Raw genomic sequence first — 22,971 nt, forward strand, 5'->3', positions numbered from 1 at the left:
ATTAAGAATTTAGTTGTACCAATTAATAATTTTATCAGACTAGATTAATAATCATATTCATTTTGAAAGCACTGAAGTAGTTAAATGATCTGTCTGAATATTGTAAGTTTTTCTCAGAGTTCATTACGCTTTTTACAGTAATTAATTATGCTAAATATATACAAAGAAGAAAATTTTTATGACAATTTCATTTTTCATCATATTTTCTTAAACTTTTATTTTGCAATAGGGCCTTCCAGGTGTTGCCGGAAACCCAGGACAACCAGGAAAGGATGGTGAACCAGGATTACCTGGTGCTCCTGGCCCAGCTGGCCAACCAGGGGAAAGAGGAGAACGAGGATTTCCAGGTGAAAGGGGCTTGCAAGGATCGCAAGGACCTCCAGGAGCTAGAGGAGAGTCCGGTCCTCCTGGGCAAGATGGACTAAGGGTAAGTGATGCCTACTTGTGGAGGGAGAATACATAAATGTCTGTTTAATTTTCATGATATTTTCAAAACTTAAGGTACATATTTATAATGCAATGTATAAAATTATTTTATAAGATTTATAAAAAAAAGCGGTGTATGTATTTAAAACACAACAATTTGCTGAACGTTTGCATAGCACAAATAAAATCAAGCGCAGTAACTATATTATTATGAACAAAAAGCTTCATACAGTATTAAAATTTAAACATTAAACTAAAGCAGAAATACAATGGCACGGCAGTAAGAGCCCTAAAAATAAGTGAAAGCAAAAATATGCAAGGTTAAAATTCCATGCTAAATTGATATTCCCAGCACTGTCAGTAAAAATATAAATACAGATATTTAATACAAGAATGAAAGATACATTCAGCAAAGTAAATAAAATCGATTAAAAGCAATATATATATATATATATATATATATATATATATATATATATAAACAAGTTTTGTGATTGAATGAAAACTAGCAGAGTATGATTCCTTTTACATATTCGTATCTAAAAGCAAATGTAAAGCATAAAGTACTGAAGACGGATACTGCTAAAAAATGGAAGATTAAGTAAGATATGAGGCATTGACTATGAAACGTTCAATACTATTTATGAATACATATGCATTATCTTCCCTCAGCAAGTGATTATGTGCAATTTGATAAATTTTCATCAGTAAAGGAATTAAAAGAATGACTTTCTTAAAATGACTACTTCTAGAGCTGCTATCGTTTAATGAAAGGTTTTTGCTTAATGACCCTGTAAGGAATTATCGCATTCCCCTATACGTGCTCTTCCGGTGTAAATAGTTGGCATGTCTAGGTAGGCTAGCAAGTGGAAAGTCCGTAGTTCGAATCCTGGGTAGGAGCAGTTGATTCTTCATAATTCTTGGTTTTGAAAAAACTTGATATTTACATCGAGGATAGATAGGTTGAATGTTTTACTAGCACTTTTAACAATGTATAAACAAATTTGTCCGCTCTCTAATTGTCAGCGTATTCTATGAAAAGAATTTTGGGCTTGTGCACATAACTGTCACCTGAATTAAAACTTATGGTCTGAAATTACCTCGAAGCTGCTACAGCATGCGTACATGGAAGTGAATCCTTGATGGCAAGTAATAAGTGGGAAAGAATAATGCATTAATTAATGTCAGTTATATAATTACGTAACATTTTATGATTTTAATATATCCTGCGTAAAATGCCCTCTAATTATTTTTATTATTTATTTAAAAGGGTCCACCTGGTGAAAAAGGAGCAAAGGGACATTCCGGGCCAAGTGGTTTACTGGTAAAAAAATTGCAAATAAAATCTTTTTGTTGTTGTTGTTGTTGTTTGTTTTGTTTTGTTAAAATGTACCTGTGTCAAAAGAAACTTTAAAATGTGAAAACGAAAAAAATCCTAAGGTAAAATGCAAAATGAAATTTCCACTTAGGGCTTGCCTGGTTCTCGAGGTGAACCAGGTCCTCGAGGAGCAAAAGGGGACAGAGGTGACCATGGCCCTGCTGGCCCAGAAGGACCTCAAGGACGACCTGGTGATCAAGGTCCTCAAGGATTAGTGGGTCCTGGAGGGCCTCCTGGTGAGGCTGGAGAAAAGGTAATTTTCTTCCTTCTTTTCCTCACGAACATAAAAATAGATTTAATTCTTGCCTTTTTTTAAGATATCTGTTTCAAAATAATAATTTTAAAATGTTAAAAATTAAGGATGCATTTTCACGTTGATGATCATTACAACTGAATAGTTTTAAAATACCTTTGATGAATGAAAATACCTTTTCAAGATGTTCACAACGGAATATGAATTTAGGAATTTTGCCTCCTTTTAATCCTAATTTGCCACTTCATGGTTTGGCACTGGAAGATGTCTCCATTTTAAATGATCCAGAGAATTCAATATGAGTAAGATAGTTTAATTTAAAACTTTCTCTCAATCTAAATAAATAGTCCAACAGCTCAGCTAAAAACTAACACGGCAAAAAAAGTTAATCCTAAACAAGAGATAAAAATAGCATCCAGAACTATCAAGAAAATTTACTGATGCCAGTTTTCGTCATTCTTCGGTTTAAAATAGCTCGATTCTTTCTCTATTTATGCTGATACTGACCGCTATGCCACCAGCCTTCATCTGGCTTTTCAATGTACCGAAAAACAAACGTCCTTTCGACAAATATCGTATACAAGTACCTCTCGACAAACGTCCATTATCCAAAAGAATCATTAAATTTAAAAACTACACAGAATTATCGCCCACACTTTTCCGAGTGGCAACAGTGATATATCAGCAACAATGCCTGCGTGCCATCGATTTGATACGATTTCATCAAAAAACATAAAATTAAAGAATCTCATTCAAAATTTGAAAAAAATCGCTTCGAGGTGCACTGGCTCTTGTCTAGATGTACCTATGTACCATTTCATAGTTCTGAGTCTATTACCTTACTCGCATCACGAACGAAAGACACACACAGCGACAGGCTCTTCCTTTTATTATACGTAGAGGTTTAAAGTTAAATTTTAAGCTAAAAATATATAAATTTAAGCCATGAAATAAATGGAGATCATGGTAGTTTTCTTTCTTCTGCTAGAAATAGATACTGACTGACTACTTATATGGTCAATGTGGATGAACTACGACTTTTGATAGTAGAGAAAGTTTCATTATACTAGTAATTCTAGTATTACTCCCTAGCCAGTGGCAGATAAAGCCACAAAGAACTAGTGTCATCATAAGCCAGAAATGCGTACTTCCAGAATAACGCTTCAGCCTGCAACCAGCATGATTTAACTCTCCAATCGCGAAATCCGTTCACTTTTTATCCTGAATATGCGCGGAGAATGTTCATATCGTGTCAGCAGAAACCTGAGATTTTAACTGCTATCAGTTTCGCGGAAAGAAAATGTATGAAATTTTTTACGCTTTTATTGATTTTGTAAACCTTGGTCAGAGTGGTTAAACGATTTTGCTATGGTTTTGGCATAGAAATGATGCTGCTGAAACAAACTCACTACTGTGATTTTATTCACAAAATATTTTTTTTTGGAGCTGCAGACATTTGTATAATATTCTATCAATGGGCTAAAGAGTAAACGAAAACGATTTGTAAACTAAAACGATTTAAAAATAAAATATTTTAAAGCTATTTTATTATGTAACTTAAATTAACTCAATTGCTTCAAAAGAATGGCCATGACATTTTAAATAAAAAATATATATCATTGAAAAAATATTTTTAGAGGGTGTGTGTTGTATAATAATGTAACTGGAACATCTATAGAAATGAAATGAGGAAATCTTAAGCGAAAGAAAATCTACTCAGTCAAATTTAAGAACTTAAAGGTTAAGTGAAAATGACCATAAAATGCAAACAGCAGTTTGATGTAAAAAAGCTATTGCGATTAAAACGTGATAAATTTCCATTCCCATTATTCTCAAATTCTTCAGGGTGAGTCTGAAATGAGATAAAAAACAACAAGAAAGCATAAGTACAAGTTTCTATGTAAGCAAGGATTTTCATTTCTTGTGCTAGAAAGACTATTTCTTAATATTTAATGTAAATTAAAAAGTCTCGTGCAACAGGCAAATGCATGAAGCGGGTTTATGTAAAAATTGGTACAAATAAGTAAACAGTTATCGCTAACTATAGTTTTTCAGTCCACAGCTACCAACCATGAAATATGAGAAAATGGGAGATTCTTCCAGAAAACGTAGGAGTTTTCGGGCGGTTTTTCTCGCTGCGCGTTGGCACCACTTCACAAGAACTCCAAATTGATTTAAATTTACCTTTCAATGTGTGATTTAAGTTACTGATATATTTACAGTGTGACTCTAATATAAAATATATTAATATTCAACTAGATATTCTAATTCAGAAGTCAAACAACAAAAATCAGCGTTATATTTACCAAATTTTCACAGGACTAGTTTCGATGGTTTTACCGAACCACCATCTTCAGCTGCAAAACCGCAAATGAACTAGATAGGAAATAATGATTAGATAAGATAAGAAAGCCTGGACAAGAATAAGCAAGTGGCGCCATCTGTTGGTGAAACCAGAACTAAAACATAATTTCTTTAAAGGCCGAAGGCAAATTTGGATTGGAATTAGGATCGTTAACTAGAACAGAAAGATTTTTATGAATGTGAAATGCCTCTAGAAAATCCAGTTCTCCAATGGAAGATGTTTTTTGAATAATTTTGGCAGCAGAAAAACTGAAAGTGTGGTTTTCGGACCAACAATGTTGAGCAACAGAAGACTTCTGTGTTTCCTTTTTTCTGACATATGCCTCATGTTCCTTGACGCGAAATTTTAAGGCTCTCTTAGTTTGGCCAATGTAAATTAAACCACACTGGCAAGGAATCCTGTAAATACCCCAGGAATTCATATCCGGAATGGGGTCCTTGAGTATGGAACTCGGAATTTTATTGATGGGAGAATAAACAACCCGAAAGTTAAATTTCTGCAAAATATGTGCAACTTTATAGCTAATTGATGGAAAGAAGGGAATGACAACAGAATTTTTATAATCTCCTAAAACAAGAGTGTGCCTTTTAGTGTGTTGAGATGAGAATTTTTTAACTGCTTGATTAATAATGTTGGGTGGAAAGCCCCTGTCAATAGCTATTGCTTTTAAATAATTTAGTTCTTCATCAAGGGCTAGTTTGGAGGAGCAAACTTGAAGAGCACGGAAAACATAGGAATAAAATGAAGCTAACTTTTGTTTAGTCGGATGACATGATTTAAAGTGTGGTGGAAGGCAAACCGATGAAGGTTTACGGTAAACCGTAGTACTAAAGTTGGATGTGTTACGTGTGACCAGAATGTCGAGAAACGGAAGAGAATTGCAAGCCTCAAGTTCAAAAGTGAACTGAATAGCAGGATCAATAGAATTCATTGTTGAAAGAACTTTATTTAAATCATCTTTATTACCTTCAAACAGAGTAAAAGTATCGTCTACGTAGCGGAACCATGCCGGGAAGTTTAAAGTTTCAAACAATTTTGATTCATAATAATGCATGTAGATATCAGCCAGGATGGGACTGAGGAGGCTTCCCATGGCTAATCCCTCAGTTTGCTTGTAATATTTATTTTGGAAAACAAAATGTGTTTGTTTCAAACAGAGTTGAGTGAGAGAAATTAGCTCATCAATTTCGATGCAAGAGAAATGAAATTCGCGAAGTCTGGTTTCTAGACATCTTAATGCACCCTCCACTGGGACATTGGTGAATAATGATTTTACATCAAAAGAAACCATGAGTAAATTACTAGGAGAAATGTTTTTAACTTTTTTCACAAACTCTATTGAATTTTTTATGGTGTAAATGTTATTGTCTAATAGAGTTGAAAATCTAGAAACTAAATATTTAGCTAATGGATACGAGGCAGTACCTAAATTTGATACAATAGGGCGGAAAGGAATACCACTTTTATGAATTTTGGGAAGAGCATATAATCTGGCACAATTCGCAACAGATGGGATAAGTGAATGTTTTAAGTTGCCTGAAATGATTTGCGAAGATTTGATCGCAGTTTTTATTTTTGACAAGTCCGAAGGTGAAGGATCTTTAGGGATCGGATTATATGGTCCTTCGTTTAAGAGTTTAGTGACACCATCGATGTAAGTGTTCCTATCCATGACGACTATCTGGCCACCTTTGTCGGCCTTTGAAATAATAATATCCGGGTTAGAATGAATTTCACGCAATGTAGCTCTTTCTCTCGCAGTTAGATTTGGTTTCAAAGGTTTATTATTGAATTTCACATTATGAGCGATAAGATGCCTAATCATTTCTTTCTGTGAATCTGAAACTTTACTGAACTTGAAAGCTTTTTCGATAGGAGCCAAAATCTTTGGAATCGAGGGTTTACAGGTTTGTGAGAAGTTAAAATTATATTTTAGAATTCTCTCTTGTTCTTCTGAAAGACTAACATTAGAAATATTAACTATTGGCTTGATGTTTACAATGGGAAGATTTTTTTGAACTACTTGAACTGGAAGATTGTAAAAGAAGTTTTTCGAATTTAACTGCAAGGGTGTTTTTATGACGGTTAACTGCATTCTCTGTTCTAGACCAAGACTTTTGTTCAAGGGCAGTGAATTTTGGATATGATTTAGCGAGTTCCAGGTGAAGCTTATAGAGTTCACGTTCAATTTTGGACAATTGTTGACGTGTATCCCTTATGACGGACTGAAGTAAGGCAAGCTTGCAATTTAACAGAATTCTTGAAACGCGAGTCGAAGGTTTTTGATTAGATTTGATTTGAATAAAATTTGGGATCAATTTTTTACATTTACATTTAATTTTACATTTACAATAATTTTTTACATTTACTTTCCGCCCTATTGTATCAAATTTAGGTACTGCCTCGTATCCATTAGCTAAATATTTAGTTTCTAGATTTTCAACTCTATTAGACAGTAACATTTACACCATAAAAAATTCAATAGAGTTTGTGAAAAAAGTTAAAAACATTTCTCCTAGTAATTTACTCATGGTTTCTTTTGATGTAAAATCATTATTCACCAATGTCCCAGTGGAGGGTGCATTAAGATGTCTAGAAACCAGACTTCGCGAATTTCATTTCTCTTGCATCGAAATTGATGAGCTAATTTCTCTCACTCAACTCTGTTTGAAACAAACACATTTTGTTTTCCAAAATAAATATTACAAGCAAACTGAGGGATTAGCCATGGGAAGCCCCCTCAGTCCCATCCTGGCTGATATCTACATGCATTATTATGAATCAAAATTGTTTGAAACTTTAAACTTCCCGGCATGGTTCCGCTACGTAGACGATACTTTTACTCTGTTTGAAGGTAATAAAGATGATTTAAATAAAGTTCTTTCAACAATGATTTCTATTTATCCTGCTATTCAGTTCACTTTTGAACTTGAGGCTTGCAATTCTCTTCCGTTTCTCGACATTCTGGTCACACGTAACACATCCAACTTTAGTACTACGGTTTACCGTAAACCTTCATCGGTTTGCCTTCCACCACACTTTAAATCATGTCATCCGACTAAACAAAAGTTAGCTTCATTTTATTCCTATGTTTTCCGTGCTCTTCAAGTTTGCTCCTCCAAACTAGCCCTTGATGAAGAACTAAATTATTTAAAAGCAATAGCTATTGACAGGGGCTTTCCACCCAACATTATTAATCAAGCAGTTAAAAAATTCTCATCTCAACACACTAAAAGGCACACTCTTGTTTTAGGAGATTATAAAAATTCTGTTGTCATTCCCTTCTTTCCATCAATTAGCTATAAAGTTGCACATATTTTGCAGAAATTTAACTTTCGGGTTGTTTATTCTCCCATCAATAAAATTCCGAGTTCCATACTCAAGGACCCCATTCCGGATATGAATTCCTGGGGTATTTACAGGATTCCTTGCCAGTGTGGTTTAATTTACATTGGCCAAACTAAGAGAGCCTTAAAATTTCGCGTCAAGGAACATGAGGCATATGTCAGAAAAAAGGAAACACAGAAGTCTTCTGTTGCTCAACATTGTTGGTCCGAAAACCACACTTTCAGTTTTTCTGCTGCCAAAATTATTCAAAAAACATCTTCCATTGGAGAACTGGATTTTCTAGAGGCATTTCACATTCATAAAAATCTTTCTGTTCTAGTTAACGATCCTAATTCCAATCCAAATTTGCCTTCGGCCTTTAAAGAAATTATGTTTTAGTTCTGGTTTCACCAACAGATGGCGCCACTTGCTTATTCTTGTCCAGGCTTTCTTATCTTATCTAATCATTATTTCCTATCTGGTTCATTTGCGGTTTTGCAGCTGAAGATGGTGGTTCGGTAAAACCATCGAAACTAGTCCTGTGAAAATTTGGTAAATATAACGCTGATTTTTGTTGTTTGACTTCTGAATTAGTATTTATTCGGCGTGTTATTGTGTCTTAGATATTCTAAATTACATGTTCTTCGGCTAATTTCATTTTTTAATTTTCTTACACTTTGATACTGAGAAAATGCTGAGTAGGAAAGGAAAGCTTTCATTTATCAAAGTATTTTTAAATACGATGAAAATAAAATTAATAATTAATGTACAAACTATTATGTGGATAAACTTAGTAATATACCATATACTGATGTAAAACAAAACTGAATTCAAATATTAACTGATAAAATATGCTTGAGTCCTTCATGGAAAGTTCTACGAATGTCTATGGTAGATTAAGATAATTCAGATAAAATAAAGTTTAATAAGAAAAATTATGCGGAAATCGCAAGGGATACGGAATAGAGTTTGTACAGTTTAAGTTTCATTAATTCTCTAAATTCCATTTATTGCTAGGAAATATTTCCTTAGTAAAGGCTAAGGTACTTATGTATTATCCTGTTGACCGAGATAGCTGACAGAGATCCAGCCAAAGTTGCGTCAATCGTTCCTGTGAAATTATGTAGATACTGACGCCTCTTTATTTAATATTAATAATCAGTATTCGGCCCACTTCTTTTAAGCACTTCGTAAAAAGGCCTTCGTAAATTTCTACTATTTTGTTAGATCCTCTTATTTTAAGAGAAACGCTATTTAGAATAGTATACTCCAATCTATTACCATTTTGCCTGTCATCCAATAATACATACTTTTTTTAATGGAAGGATCCATAAATTTGAAAATAATCCACTGTCTGCTGTCCTGTAGAAGGCAGGTCCCACATGTTAATCAGTTTTTCCTCCAAAAATGCAAGAAAAAATTACAGTAATAAGTTTAATTTCATAAAAACAAGAGCTTTAGAGAATCAATCGGGATTGCATCGAACAAAAGCGCAGATGTTATGAACGTGTTATTTCCTCAGACTTATTCATAACTGGCGCTAAACTGCCCTGCTTGGTGCCAGTTTCACGGTCGATGGGATAATACGTAATTACTGAGACTAAAAATTAAAAATGGGAAAATCGGTAATCTACCGGAAGATGTGAGTTGATAGTTGTATATATCCAACCCAGCTGAGTTTATCAAAGCAATGTAAGAGCAATAATTTTGCGCAACTTAATAGGAAACAAAGAACCTCTTCATTCGTTTTTGCTCAAAAGTTAAGCTCATTAAGTTATTTTTTTCAAGAAAAACTATGCAGTGTTACAAATTTCTTAACACAGCTGATTATTTGATTAGAGACCTGGTATCTTTTGTCAAATAAATTATGTTAAATGACTCTGAAAGTAATACCTTTCTAAAAGGTACCTTATTTTCGTGTTTGATCGAAATCTTAATATTCTTTTATTTTATCATAATCTAGTAACATATTTTCTTAAGAATAAATTACCTTTCCAAGTCAAACTCCTTTTCAGTATCTCGTGAGGGTAAAATAATTAAAAGATTTTTTCTGAAATTTAAGCTAAAAAATTAAAACTAGAAGTTAGTTACCTTGCTAATTCCATCCCGAATTCGTAAAGGAGTTGTCTTGAGAATTTTGAAATTATAGGATGTGGAAAGATTTGAATGAAACAACATTTTAAGCATTATATTTTGCCTTATATTATTTTTCTTTTGCTTGTATTTCAATGATTCCTTAAATTTCAAAGGGAGAAACGGGTGCTCCAGGACCGGACGGTCAACCCGGCGCTCCAGGAGTTCAAGGAGATAGAGGTGCTCCGGGTCCACCAGGTCAACAAGGTTTTCCTGGCCCAGTTGTAAGTACTGACGAAAATTTGCAGATAAGAATTATATAACATTTTACATTCTAATATATTTTAAGAATAGAATATTTTAAGGAATTTAATAATTTTAGCATGAAATGAAAAGTTCTTCATTAAAGTAACCAACAAATTTATGATTGCAAAATCACTAGCTTATTTTCACACAAATTTCTAATAGGCATAATATTCCTTTCTTAGGGTCTTCCAGGTGCACCAGGACCGAAAGGTGGAAGAGGACTTCCAGGACCAAAGGTACCTCATAATGCATCAGTGGTTGCAGAAATTTATGATTTGAAATACATTATTTCTTTGCCTTGCAATGTTTAGAATTTTTTTCTTGTTAATAATGAAAGCCCAAATTTTGAAATATTTTCAATATTTTACCGCCATAAAATTTTCTATTAAATTTATTTCCATTTATGTTTATTTCTAGGGTGATCAAGGAAATGTTGGTTCCCCAGGAGCGCCTGGAGAATCAGGACCTCAAGTAAGCATATGTTTTTTAAAGAAAATAGTCAAGAAGTGACCACTTCCTTTGTTTATTTTTCCATACCTTGAGAGATCAAGATATATATTTTTATATTTCAGAAAACCTTCTTATTTGCAAAATATCTTCTAGAATAAAACATATTTTCTTTCTATTTTAAGGGACAAGCTGGTCTTCGTGGACCCAAAGGTCCTAGAGGAGAAGAAGGCAAAAAGGTAAATTTTCTCGATATTCCAATTTTCCTGTGGCACTTTATTATTGATAGCTGATTGAAGATTTCATAAAGGTATCCTTTGTTAAAGCGTCCAATAATATATTATTTAAAGTAAATTACTTTAATTATATGAAAGCGTACGCAAGTAATATTACGTCACTTAACAAGCGTGATAAGTTTAGTAAACAAATTTTATTTTGGAGTAATTGTTCAAACTTCATCTTCGAGCAGAAATTCATTCTTAGTTATTTCTATTTTATATTATTTTCATTTATTTACTTGCTCGTTTTATTTATTTATTTTGGGAAGCGTACAACAGTAGTCAGTGCAAATATTTCAGGTATTTGAAGCGTCTGTAAATATGCATAAGTTTAATTTATATAGGTATTCATTGTTAAAAAAGAGATAAGTCGTGCAATTACATTGCTTCGAACAAACCATAAATATTGGACAAATGAAACTGGTGGATATACTTACACTAATCTCTAGAGCTATAGCTAAAAGATTTTATTTCAAGTTATGCTTGCTAAAATCCTTATTGAATTTTATATGTCATTTTCTTTTGTATAAGGCATTGTTGAGCTAGAAAAGGCTTTATCTTACTAAATGAGTCTAATTATAATAGCACACATTAATGTCTAATTATTTAGTGGGATTCTTTAGTGTGCATATTTTTTTTCTTTTTTCCTTTTGGCTTCAATACTTCCCTTAAACGTTTCGTAATATTTCATTGTAGATAATAACAATAATAAAATACTCAATTTCCTGTTCAACCCAGTAATTATTATTTAAATTCAGATAACCTTACCAAACAATACTTTACTGAGAGATAGTACTTGTACCTTATTTACTCAGTAGAACTTTATAATATATAAATTAACACTTTTAAAACGCGAGAAATGCAATGTAAAATACTCCATGTAGAAAATGCAACACCATGAAATTTTTTCTGAGCACTAAGTAAATTTCAGAGCTTATTGAGTCCAACAAGCTGAGCCAGTTGATTAAAATCAATAAGTTATGCTAATTTTCAGATTTCCTTAAGGTTACGGAATTCTTTTTTCATTTTCTGCTTCAAATTACGAATGATTCTGGGGCACAATTTAAAGACACTTTTAATAAACAGATATGATTAACTGAGTTTTGAGGTTTAAGCTTAAGTCTGTACGTGCAGCCAGCTTTGAATTGTGACTGAATAAATGTAGGTTGGAACTGAAGGCAACAGTTATAAGAAAAAGCGTTTCGTCTTAATTAGAACAAGAGCACCAGTACTTGGATCAAAGCATCCGAAGTCATCCAGTAGTGGCCCTACACTCCATAACGGGCAACATTCTGCGGCGTATAATGGGTGGTTCCGACTAAGACAGCCTTGAAGTCAAGCCATCCTTTGTGAAGATTACCGTTAACACCAAAACCACCGTCATAATGTTTGCAATGACGTCATACTAGTGCTACTTGAAAGGACGAATAATACATCCCTGCATTCAGGCTTATCAACGGTGATCACCTTTTGAAATTCTGTAACGTCACATATTTCGTCAGCGAATCCTTGTTTCAAGTACCACCAGCTTCAGCAACAGATCACATCTAGTTTTCACCAGGGATACAATGACAATACACAATGAATACACTGATAGACTCTATGTTTCGCTCACGTCAATTGGCGTTTCCAATGGGATATCTCAATGCGTCTCACAGCTGACATCAGCAGAGATCCTTTGCAAGGCTTTGGGATGATTCCTTGGTCAGTATCAAAGATTACCATATTTTCGCGAGGAAAATGGTTTGTAGTCACGTATATGCTCTCGCGGTAACGTTGAAATTGATACTTTGATCAATACCAATATTGCTAGACTGCAAGGTTTACTCTTTCGTGACATCAATGACCACGTCATTGGGCTATAATTTTCTCAAAAGCAATTATCCCATACTCTTTAATGTCTTCGCTTTTCCTCAAGTTAATGATGTCATTGAACTCGAGCGTTGGAAAGAACCTAACCTTGTTGGTCTACTGACTTTGGTCAATATTCTCTCCCACCCCCCCCACATAGTCTACTATGACTCTCTCTAGCCCAAAGACTATGTCTAGTTAAAGACCGCATAGTCCATCTACTATGTGGCTATCCATCTCATTGACTATTACAAATTCGGTCGCTGGGCACATGCAATTGTTTTAAATTAAAATCCTTTTTATGGATTGCATTTATTTATTCATATGCCAAGCTTTGTTTCATTTAAAGCTTCCTTTCATGATATTGCATTTTCTCTGGGGAAAAGTATATTTCAAATTAACAGAGAGCTACACCAAGAAATATAGTCCATGATATGATGTAATACATGCATATTTAATTATTAACAGTAAAAAACGTTTTTCATCTGCTTTTAATAAAAAAAGCACGTTCTTGGTTTAAAAGAAGATCAGTTGCACTTTCAGCTCATAAAATAAGTTGCTTGCTTTTTTTTTCTGCTGTAACATAATAAAGTTCATTAATGTGATTATAATTAATGTTCCCTTTGTTTATTAATGAGATTACGGTGATGAAATTTATCTTTCTTTTAGGGTGATGCTGGCTTTCCCGGGCCTCCAGGAAGACCAGGAGAACCTGGACATCCAGTATGTAATTCTTGTTTTTTAATTTTATTTATATACGTGCTACAGGTATTTAATACAATTAAATACCAGCTTTACGAAGCGATTGAAAGAAATAACACTGAAATAATTCCGAAATCGTTCATCTCCGCTGCTGTTTAAACGAACGTTTTATGTCATTATTCAGTAGTAAATGCATACTTCATAACGTAAGCGTGAGATGTAAGTGTAATGTATGCAATTACAGTGGACTGTGGACTTTTGTCCACATGATAATTTTTAAGTCTACTGGCGGATTATTCCATAACATTCGCTTTTCACTAAAATTGTTCCCTTTTCACTAAAATTGTTCCCTAAGAATGAACATGCTATCAAAGTTGAATGCATCAAAAACTTAAATAAATTTTTAAAATTATATATTTTGCAGCATATCACATGTAAAATTGTGCTATTTTATGAAGAATTTATCGGTGCCTTGTCATTGATGATAAAAATGTTCCAGTAAAATATTTCCGAGACAGTTAACTTAATTTATTGAGCGTTAACGAGCTTTTAAATTTTATCATTAGTGATTTCAGTCATGCATTTTTTTTCCTCTATGAATAATTTTTCGATAACTTTATAATTGTAAACATAACAATTCGACCAATTTCAGCTGCATTAATTGTTTTACAATGATTTTTCGATTTAAATAAAAATACAGTTTTGACATGGAAATATTCAGTTTTACTTTATGCAAAATGTATTAAAAAAGAATGTTAATATCCAATGATCAGAAGTAAGGTGAGCCATTCACCTCACCTTTTTTTTCAAATTAAAACGTGCTTAACCACGGGTTATTCAAAACAAAAGTTATCCGAAATGCTCCCTTCCAGTTAGTTCGGAAAAATCAGATTCTGATTTTGTATAATACAGCAAGAAATTGAGTTTTGCTATATTTTTAATAATGCAGTGCTTTTCAAAACACCCTTTTCTATTCGGCAAAATCAGATTCTCATTGTGTATAATACAGAAAGAAATTGAGTTTTGCTATATTTTTATTAATGCAGTTCGAATCATAGTTAATACACACAGTAAATAAACCTATAAGCAAACAATAAATAGTAAATACAAGGAGGAAATAAGCCCTTAACTTTTCAGCCGCAGGATTCGAGCAATAACACTTTCACCATTTAATCCTAAACATGCGTAGGGAACGTTCTTAGCAGAAACTGTGATTTCAACCGCGATCAGTTGCGCAGGAAGACAATATGTTAATGTTTGTTTTATTTTATTTTTATGATTTTTTTTTTAATTTTGTACTTGCGGTCAGTGGTTTAAGTTTTGAAATGTTCAGTTCTTAGGAAAACAATTACCCTGGGTTTATTAATTAAGAGTTTTAAATTGTGTATAATTATCTTAATTTAAACAAAAACTGGGCAGTCAAACTGCCTTTCTTATTCGCTCTTCTATTATGTGTAAGAATATTCAGATCCTGTTCTTTTTATTGTAACTGACGAAATTTAAATCAGTAATTTATTTATAATTGATGATATAAAGCAGGAGTGGCCAGCGAGACTCACGAGGCTCTCCCAGGCGAATGGTGCGGCTTTTATGCAAATAAAATATATGTATGAAATATAGTAAACTAAAAATACTCGATGCCACCCCAAAAAATTATTTATTTATTTCATTTCTTTTTACAAAATTATCAGACATTTCTTTCCATTTGAAACCTCTTTCACTAGTTTTAAAATGATGTAAATATGGAATTGTGGCTTTTGGAAAATCTAGCTGCGGCTAGCGAACTTTTCTGAATTCCAACTTGAGACCCTTACTTATATGAAATTTTGCCACTCGTATGAGAAATGTGATATAAATCTGATATAAAGTATGAGAAATGTGTAAATTCAAAGTTTTATTTGTGAAAGTGTGTCCGATTTATATTACTTACGTAAAAAAAATTCCTAAGACCACTATGAGAAAATTAAAACTTTAGTACTTTGGCAAATATATTAAGCATTGAGAAGCTTGAATTAAGGATACATATGTGTGCATATATTATTTCTTATAATATTTCTGAAATGCACGAAATTGAATTCTTTCCATTTGTCTTGCAATACATTTATATTAATTTAATTACTTTTGGTAAAATATTTATTTTAATAATGAATATAAAATTCATTAAAGAGAGTTAAAATTCATAGAAGTGTTTATTATTTGATGCAATTTTCCCGTCATTTTTATAAAGTATGCTATCACGCATTTGCTATATATGATAGTATGTAGGCCATTTTATTATCTAAAAAGTTCTATTACTATTCCAATATAAATTTTCTTCAATTTATACTCCATTTTTTTCTAATACGTAAGCTAAGCGAATTGATTTGGGTTGAACTGAAAATGGGTTATTTAACTTAGTCAAAGCACATGAGGGCTAGCTGATTCCATTCCGATTTTGAGCAAGAATACATCAGACGATAATAAACGAAAGCTCACATTTGTTGAAAAAATATCCGGGTATGGAATCCAAGACCTTCGGATTTCACCTCTGGGAAATCTTTTCACATATAGGAAATCTTGGTTTAAAAAATGCCGGAAAAGACTACAGTAAATAATAAACTGCAAGTTGCAGAACTATTATCCATCCTTTACTAAATATTATACTGAGTATTGTAATGAATCCTTACAAGCAGTATTTTAAGTTAGTAAAAGTACTTCTAAACAGCTAATACAATTACCTCTCTCGACTGTTATGAATAACTAAAGAAAGAGTTAAATACACTAAGCTCCTTTACAATCAGCCTCCCAAGAGATTTTTCGAATCGGCAAAATTTAAGTCTGCTCAGTTAAGTCAGTAAGTCAACCCGTTCCTCAAAGCAATTGCAAACGTGCGAGAAGAATCTGAATCCTCTGAACAGGATTTAACTAAATTGACTAGCGTAGCAATCAACCAGCCTCCGCTTACCCATTATGCCCATCCCTGTTGTGACTACTAAAGGCTGATCCCAGGGAAGAATCCGAAGCAACCAGTCGAAAATCAATCAAAAAAAAAATCCCGATATGATCAAAACTACTCGAGATATTCTTATCCCATGATTTCGGGAAAGCGTGTACAAATATTCCTACAGGTAGACTTAACTATGCTTTTAAACTTTTAAGTGCAAATTTCTAAAAAATACTTTTTTCGTCGGGAAAATGTCAATATACTAGCAGAGCATTAAAATCCGTATTTGAAGAAATACTAAAATTAGAAAAATTTGCCAAATGTAGTAGATTTGTGTACTTAAATTTTGCTTCCGCAATTCATTTTGTATAATATTATGTACTTTTAAATGAACAAAAAAATTTTTTTTCGTATGGCTACATTTGCAATAATTTTAATGTTTCATTATAAACGCTTAGTCAGTTTTCTAATAAAATTACAATCTGCACTTATTTTAACTGGGTTTGGGGGCGGAGAATATAGTTGATCCTCCTCAGTCAAAAAAATTATAAAATTAACAAATTCATTCTAATAGATGTAACAAAAATCGCCAGTTACCGCAGGAAAAGTTTCTCTTAGGATTCGCTGCGAAAAATATAAAAATATATAAAATATATTTTTTTCTAATGATTTTGCATAATGCTACCTGATCAAACATTACAAAACTTAATTTTAAATATAATTTTATTTTTGAAAACTTATTAATTAGTATTTTATTTTATATTTAACCTGACAGATTCATTGCGCTTATCTAGAGGAAAATTTTGTTTTAGTTTTGTTTAAATTTATTTTTTTTCGTAATGTTATGATTTATTGATATTTATGTTTAATTTCCAAAATATATGCATCGTGTTACAAGTAAAATTTCATTCTGAATAAATAAAATGCTAGCTTTATTTTCAATTTAAATAAATAAATGTCACATACATATCTAGTATATGCATTATGCTCGACAGAGAGTTAAGAATCCTTTTCTTTCTATAAAGGTATTAGGTCAAGATATAGATACTTTGAATATGTAAAAGCCCATGAGGGCTACCGGCTTAAGAGTAGGATGCCCTTCCATCTTTCTAAGGAAAACTGGCTCGTATTCATACATATTACATATGAGAAAAACCACCAAGCCCGTCCGTTCACCATGATTTGATCCCCCATCGAAATAGCTGCGTTCAGCAGTTTTATCGCTCAGCTATCACTGGTCTTTTGGAATCTGACTCAGTTCTCCAATTGAATCTGGTATAACACATGACTGCTACTAAATGCTTTTACTGCGATATACATTTAATCCGGAAACAGCGTATTTTTTATCTAAATTGAATAATCTTTGTATCGTACATGAGATTTCTTTCTTCACTAAAAATGATTTCCAGAGTTTCTTGAATTCTCACCTAATTTTAAGAATTAAATTTCTATCAGTTCTATTCGTTTCAAGGATTGAATTTCCATCAGTTCTGTAGCTTAACCTTTTTTTTTAAGTTATTATGTATTGACAGCCAAAATATATTTCTTTTCTTTATTACCTCTTCATTCATTACTTCATATTTTTCGTTATTCATTATTTTACATTGATCATCTTGGCGAGTTACCAAATTTTCAAAGCTGCATTTTTGCAAAATTTTAAAGTTGCAAAACAGCGTGTATCGCCAAATCCCGTTAATTTTTAATTCATTTTTAATGTTGCGGCGGACAACACAAAGATAAGAAATGCATGTTTGCGGCGCCTCACAGGTAGCAGTGTTCGAGATATGAGACGACAGGCTCTGACATTGAAAAAGCAATAAATCATTCAGTTAAATGGCTTCATTTCATATTACAAGAATCATAGCTTCACACTTCACGGCCATTGTAAAGGGATTTTAGCGTTTTGCTCTGTGTTTGTCAGAAACCCCTCGATTTCAGGGAGGCTCAGAAGTACCAATGATGCTGTTGCTCCTCTGATATCGTTTCAGTTATAACGAATCAGAGGATACGTAAAATACAACCGAAATCTAAGAAAGTGTGACTGATTCAGTCCTCAAACTGTTTTAGACAAGACAAGAACTCAGAATGTTTCTTAATTCTCGACTAGGGTATCTTTTGCAGCTAGCAAAACCCTCACATTACGTGGACAATAACCTGTAATAATTGTTTCTAGGCTATGTATTGTTAATGGAATTTCTCATAAATTTATATTAAATGTATTTTAGTTCCATATGCAGCAAGTTCATACGCAGTCTTAACAATGCAATCAACAACAGTTACCACATGGAGTCGCGTCCATCAGTGGAGCGTATCGTCATCCCCTCACTGCTATATATTTCTAAATCTGTATTTTTTCTGCAAAAATTAAGAGCTCAAGGTTGGAAGAATCTCACTTGAAAGATTGACTGTAGAAGAGTTATTTAGTTACTTTTGTGCTGAGAAATTGTGATTTCATACTTTCTAAAAGACGTGATAAAGAAAACTTTGTTATTCATATGTTCAATGCAAAACATGCAAGTTCGTAGCTTTCCTATTTTCCATTCAACATAAATTTTACAACCAGTCTTTTTTAAATTTGTTTTATAAAATTAAGAGTGTTAACAATTTTAACTAATTTTCAGGGTTCGCCCGGTAATCCAGGACCCTCTGGACCGCCTGGAATTCCTGGAATCAAGGTAAAAAATTCATCGGAAGTGAATTCATTTTATTGCATGCATTTTATAATTTTACGAAATGTTAAATATCATGTATCATGTACTTAAAACTTAACTAAATAGAGCAACATTGTTATTTTGAAGCCTGAAAATTGAATTTTCATAGTTGTCATATTTGCTGTTATTTTAAAACAATGACAAAATATAAGGAAATTGAAAGAAAATAGGACACTTTTTCTAGAAATTCTCGAACTGAAGAGGTCTGTTATTAATGTAGGCACTCTCAGATCCCCAGTTCTTGTTTCCATTGAGAAAGGAACATATTTTACTTGCTAAAATTTCAGATTAAAGAACAATGAATTCTACAACATGCACGTACAACAAAATAGTAAAATAAAACACTATGAAAGAACATTTCAGAAGCAATTTGCAAAGATGTACATCGTATATTCAGGAAATTAGTTACTTAATGTCATGTAAAGAATAAAGAGTTTCTTCCCTTTTCATACTGATAATTCTTGACAACTATTAACTATCATCTTTTTTTGCAAAAGTTTGCTTTCCTCGTCCCTCTTCTCCAGCTTTGCAAGATACACTCTCTTGCAAAAGCACCATGAAGGAAGTGGTTGTTTTTGATGAAATTGAATATGTGTATAGCTCATACACAGATAATAAACAAAATCACCCATTGGGTGTTTAAATTAGTAGCTGGTCGAACCGCCCCTGGCGCCAACGTATGCTTGAATTCGTCGAGGCAAGGAGTGGTAGAGGTTCCTAATGTCATCCTGCGACACATTCTGCCAGGAATTCATCAGTTGTCGCTCCAGATCTGCGATATTTTGTGCTGTCCGAATCTGGTGGCCTACCATGTCCCAGACATTCTTGATTGGTGAAAGGTCTGGTGACAATGCTGGCCAAAGAAGAGTATCAACCGCACAGAGACGGTCCAGAGATATGCGAGCAGTATGTGGCCTGGCATTATCTTGTTGAAAAACGGACCCAGGATGAAGTGCCATGAAGGGTAATGCAACCGGCCGCAGGATGGTACCAACATATCGTTGAGCTGTTAAATATGTACGGAAGATGACTAAAGATTACCTACTGTCATAAAAATAGTACCCCACACCATCACACCAGGGGTTATGGCTGTATGCCATTGTAAAACAAAGGCTGATGGGGACCGCTGGCCTCATCCTCTCCAGACACGAACACGGTGGTCATCTGCTTCAAGAGTGAAACGAGATTTATCGCTGAACACTATACGATACCAATCTGATGGCAGCTATGATGATCGGTTGCGACACCACTCCAGACGACTCCGCTGATGTTGTGGGGTCAAAGGCAAACGTCTTAAAGGTCTCTGTGAGCGAAACACCGCCTCAGACAAACGCCGTGAGATGGTGCACGGTACCATCGGAGGTATAGACGTGGCTTTACTGCGTTGAATAGTCGATAATGATACCGTTGGGACGGTTCGGGCCTGGCGAACAATCATCCTATCTTGCCTCGCATTTGTGCTCCTTGGCCTTCCAGAGCCTTCATTTCGTCGGCAATTTCCTTGTAGCATCCATTGCTGCCAACATCTTTGCACAGCAGTGTCTGTACGCTGCAGGTGGCGGCCTGTTGCTCGGTATGACTACCCAGCTTCACGCAACCCTACAATGCGACCTCGTTCGAAGTCGTTTAGTTGTCTGTAAGGTTTTCTATATTGTCGTAAAGGCATCTTTAGTTGCTAAATTTTCCGCCTCTGTTACTGGTTTTATACTTTGCGAATTATGCATTAGAAATGAGTGATATGATCGCAATTCCTGTTCATTTGCCTTGAAACTTTGATTATTTGCATGCTCGATCAAGATGTTTTTGCATTCCAAATTTCCTCACGATCGCAAAAGTCCTTCTTGGTTCCTCGATTTTTTTGCAAAAGAGTGCATTTAAAAGTTCGATTTGCTACATCAACCTCTGATTAACATTAACGACACAGTGTTCCAAATTTAATGCATCATGTAATGTTTTATATTTCCCATTCCTTTTATTACCGAGGAAAGAGGCCAATAAGCACTCGCACTGACTTATTATTTTAGTGTCAGACTATTCCACCACCGGCCTTCACATCCTCGAAGTGCAGATAAAAGAATCAAAAAGAAATATATAGCTTGCATATAGAAAACTAGGGAACACATTTCTCGAAACAATATCATATGCAAAATGTTTTATGTTTGCTTGAAAAGGGCATTTTTCTTAGAGAATTTCTTATAAATCCAACCCGCAATATCTGGCGTGAAATAAGTATTAAGTGATGTCTTTAGTCTCGGCAGAGAATTTGTCTTTAACTATCAAAAAGCAATCTTAAAACAATGAAATATTGACAAAAGTCTACTACGCATAGATTTAATTAATTTTATAATTAATAATGTTTATGTTTATTATTACTGCTGTCCAAAATTAAAATCTAAAAATCACTTTTGATTGCACTCTGCAATTCATTTATCAAGGTTTTCTTAGTCTGTGGACATTTAATCGTTCAAATAATAGAAATATTACAAAGAAGTAAAAGAATTCGGTGCTTTTCTCTTAGCGGGGCTCCATTTAGGGTCAAACATAAACGTTGGCGTATAAAATCGAACTAGATGATGACAGCCCTATAGATACATAACGTTTCATGAAATGAATAACTATTTTATTCATAATAAATATAATATATTTATGATGTTAAGTGTGCGAGATGCCAAGGCTATGCTAATGCTAAATTTATACAATTCACTGATGTTTTTAAGCGATAACATTTAAGTTAATTTATTAAGCCAATGAACTCTAGGGCTACCTGCCTATGGGGAGGAATGACTTAATGAGGAATTTTAAGAGAAAATAACTGGTATCCATATTATACAAGTGGAAAAACACCAAAACTCCTGAGCAACTAGTCTGTTTGTAGGATTGGAACTTCGGTCGATGAAACAATGTTTAGTGACTTGACCACCAGCCGCTGGTGAGCTTTTAAGCGGAAACAGATCATCATGTACATACAGAGGAAAACAGTTTCATTCACCCCATGTACGCTGCTATCTGCGTTTTCTTAACAAAATAATAGATTTGTACATATTTAACATTACACACATACAATATTCATTATATGTAAAACAGTTATGCTTTTCAGCAAGCTTTATGTATCTAGAGTTGCTGTCACCTAGTTCGATTTCTTGCTAACATGATGTTTGGCGCTAAGTGGCGCCAAACATAACAGAAATGTACCATTAATATTTCCTTTTATCCAAATTGTTTCGTCAGTTCACGATAGGACTATAAAGTTGGACTTTACACATGTAAATGGAAAAAAAATGCAGATAATGTTTTCTGATATTTGCGATTTTCGATATCCCGGGTGAGTTAAAACTTTAAAAATTCATAGAAAATGAAGACATTACGATAAAGAAGTGCGGTTTGCAAGAAAAAGCTCACACGAAAGTCGTATTTTTATTAGCAGCAGAAAAAACATTTTTAATTTCAAATGTCACCCATAGAAGGCGATGACGGCCCGAAACACAATGAACAGGATAACAATATGCTGTATTCATTATTCTTTCAATAACAATTGTTCAACATGACCTCCAGAACCAAGTACCTAGAATACATTACAGATTGGAAATGTAAATTATAAGTATGGATTATATATAGTGCTCATTATTGCATAATAAATTTATTCGCTTTTGAAACAAAATTGATTAAGTTGCGGTTCGAAATTCCTTTCCAAATTTAAATTTCAACTCGGCGTGTAGATTACTATTAACATCACATTAAGTTTTTCTCTTCTAATTTTCATCTAAAATCAATATACAGATTCTTACCAATTCAAAATATTTAGAATGCAAATGAAAATAATTTTGCTATACATTTAAAATAAATGTTCGTCTTTTTATTGCGTAGTCAATTTTATTTAAATAACAAAAACTATGTTTAAAGAACACATATCGCTATAATAACCATTTTTTAA

The 22,971-nt window shown here is 33.4% G+C and overlaps 1 protein-coding gene across 1 annotated transcript in view; it reads left to right on the plus strand.

The window, feature by feature from the left end:
- Window positions 1–22,971, plus strand: part of LOC118186185 (uncharacterized) — a 131,573-nt gene that overhangs the window by 87,486 nt on the left and 21,116 nt on the right. The window contains exons 29-37 of the mRNA XM_035356249.2: window positions 230–427; window positions 1,697–1,750; window positions 1,896–2,057; window positions 9,999–10,106; window positions 10,311–10,364; window positions 10,546–10,599; window positions 10,761–10,814; window positions 13,374–13,427; window positions 18,951–19,004. Coding sequence (XP_035212140.1) covers window positions 230–427; window positions 1,697–1,750; window positions 1,896–2,057; window positions 9,999–10,106; window positions 10,311–10,364; window positions 10,546–10,599; window positions 10,761–10,814; window positions 13,374–13,427; window positions 18,951–19,004 — 792 coding nt within the window. The remainder of the gene's footprint in view (window positions 1–229; window positions 428–1,696; window positions 1,751–1,895; window positions 2,058–9,998; window positions 10,107–10,310; window positions 10,365–10,545; window positions 10,600–10,760; window positions 10,815–13,373; window positions 13,428–18,950; window positions 19,005–22,971) is intronic.

Source organism: Stegodyphus dumicola, chromosome X2 (assembly GCF_044657685.1).
Source record: "Stegodyphus dumicola isolate Sdum_Otavi_A_Nest chromosome X2, ASM4465768v1".
Classification (NCBI taxonomy): Eukaryota; Metazoa; Arthropoda; class Arachnida; order Araneae; family Eresidae; genus Stegodyphus; species Stegodyphus dumicola.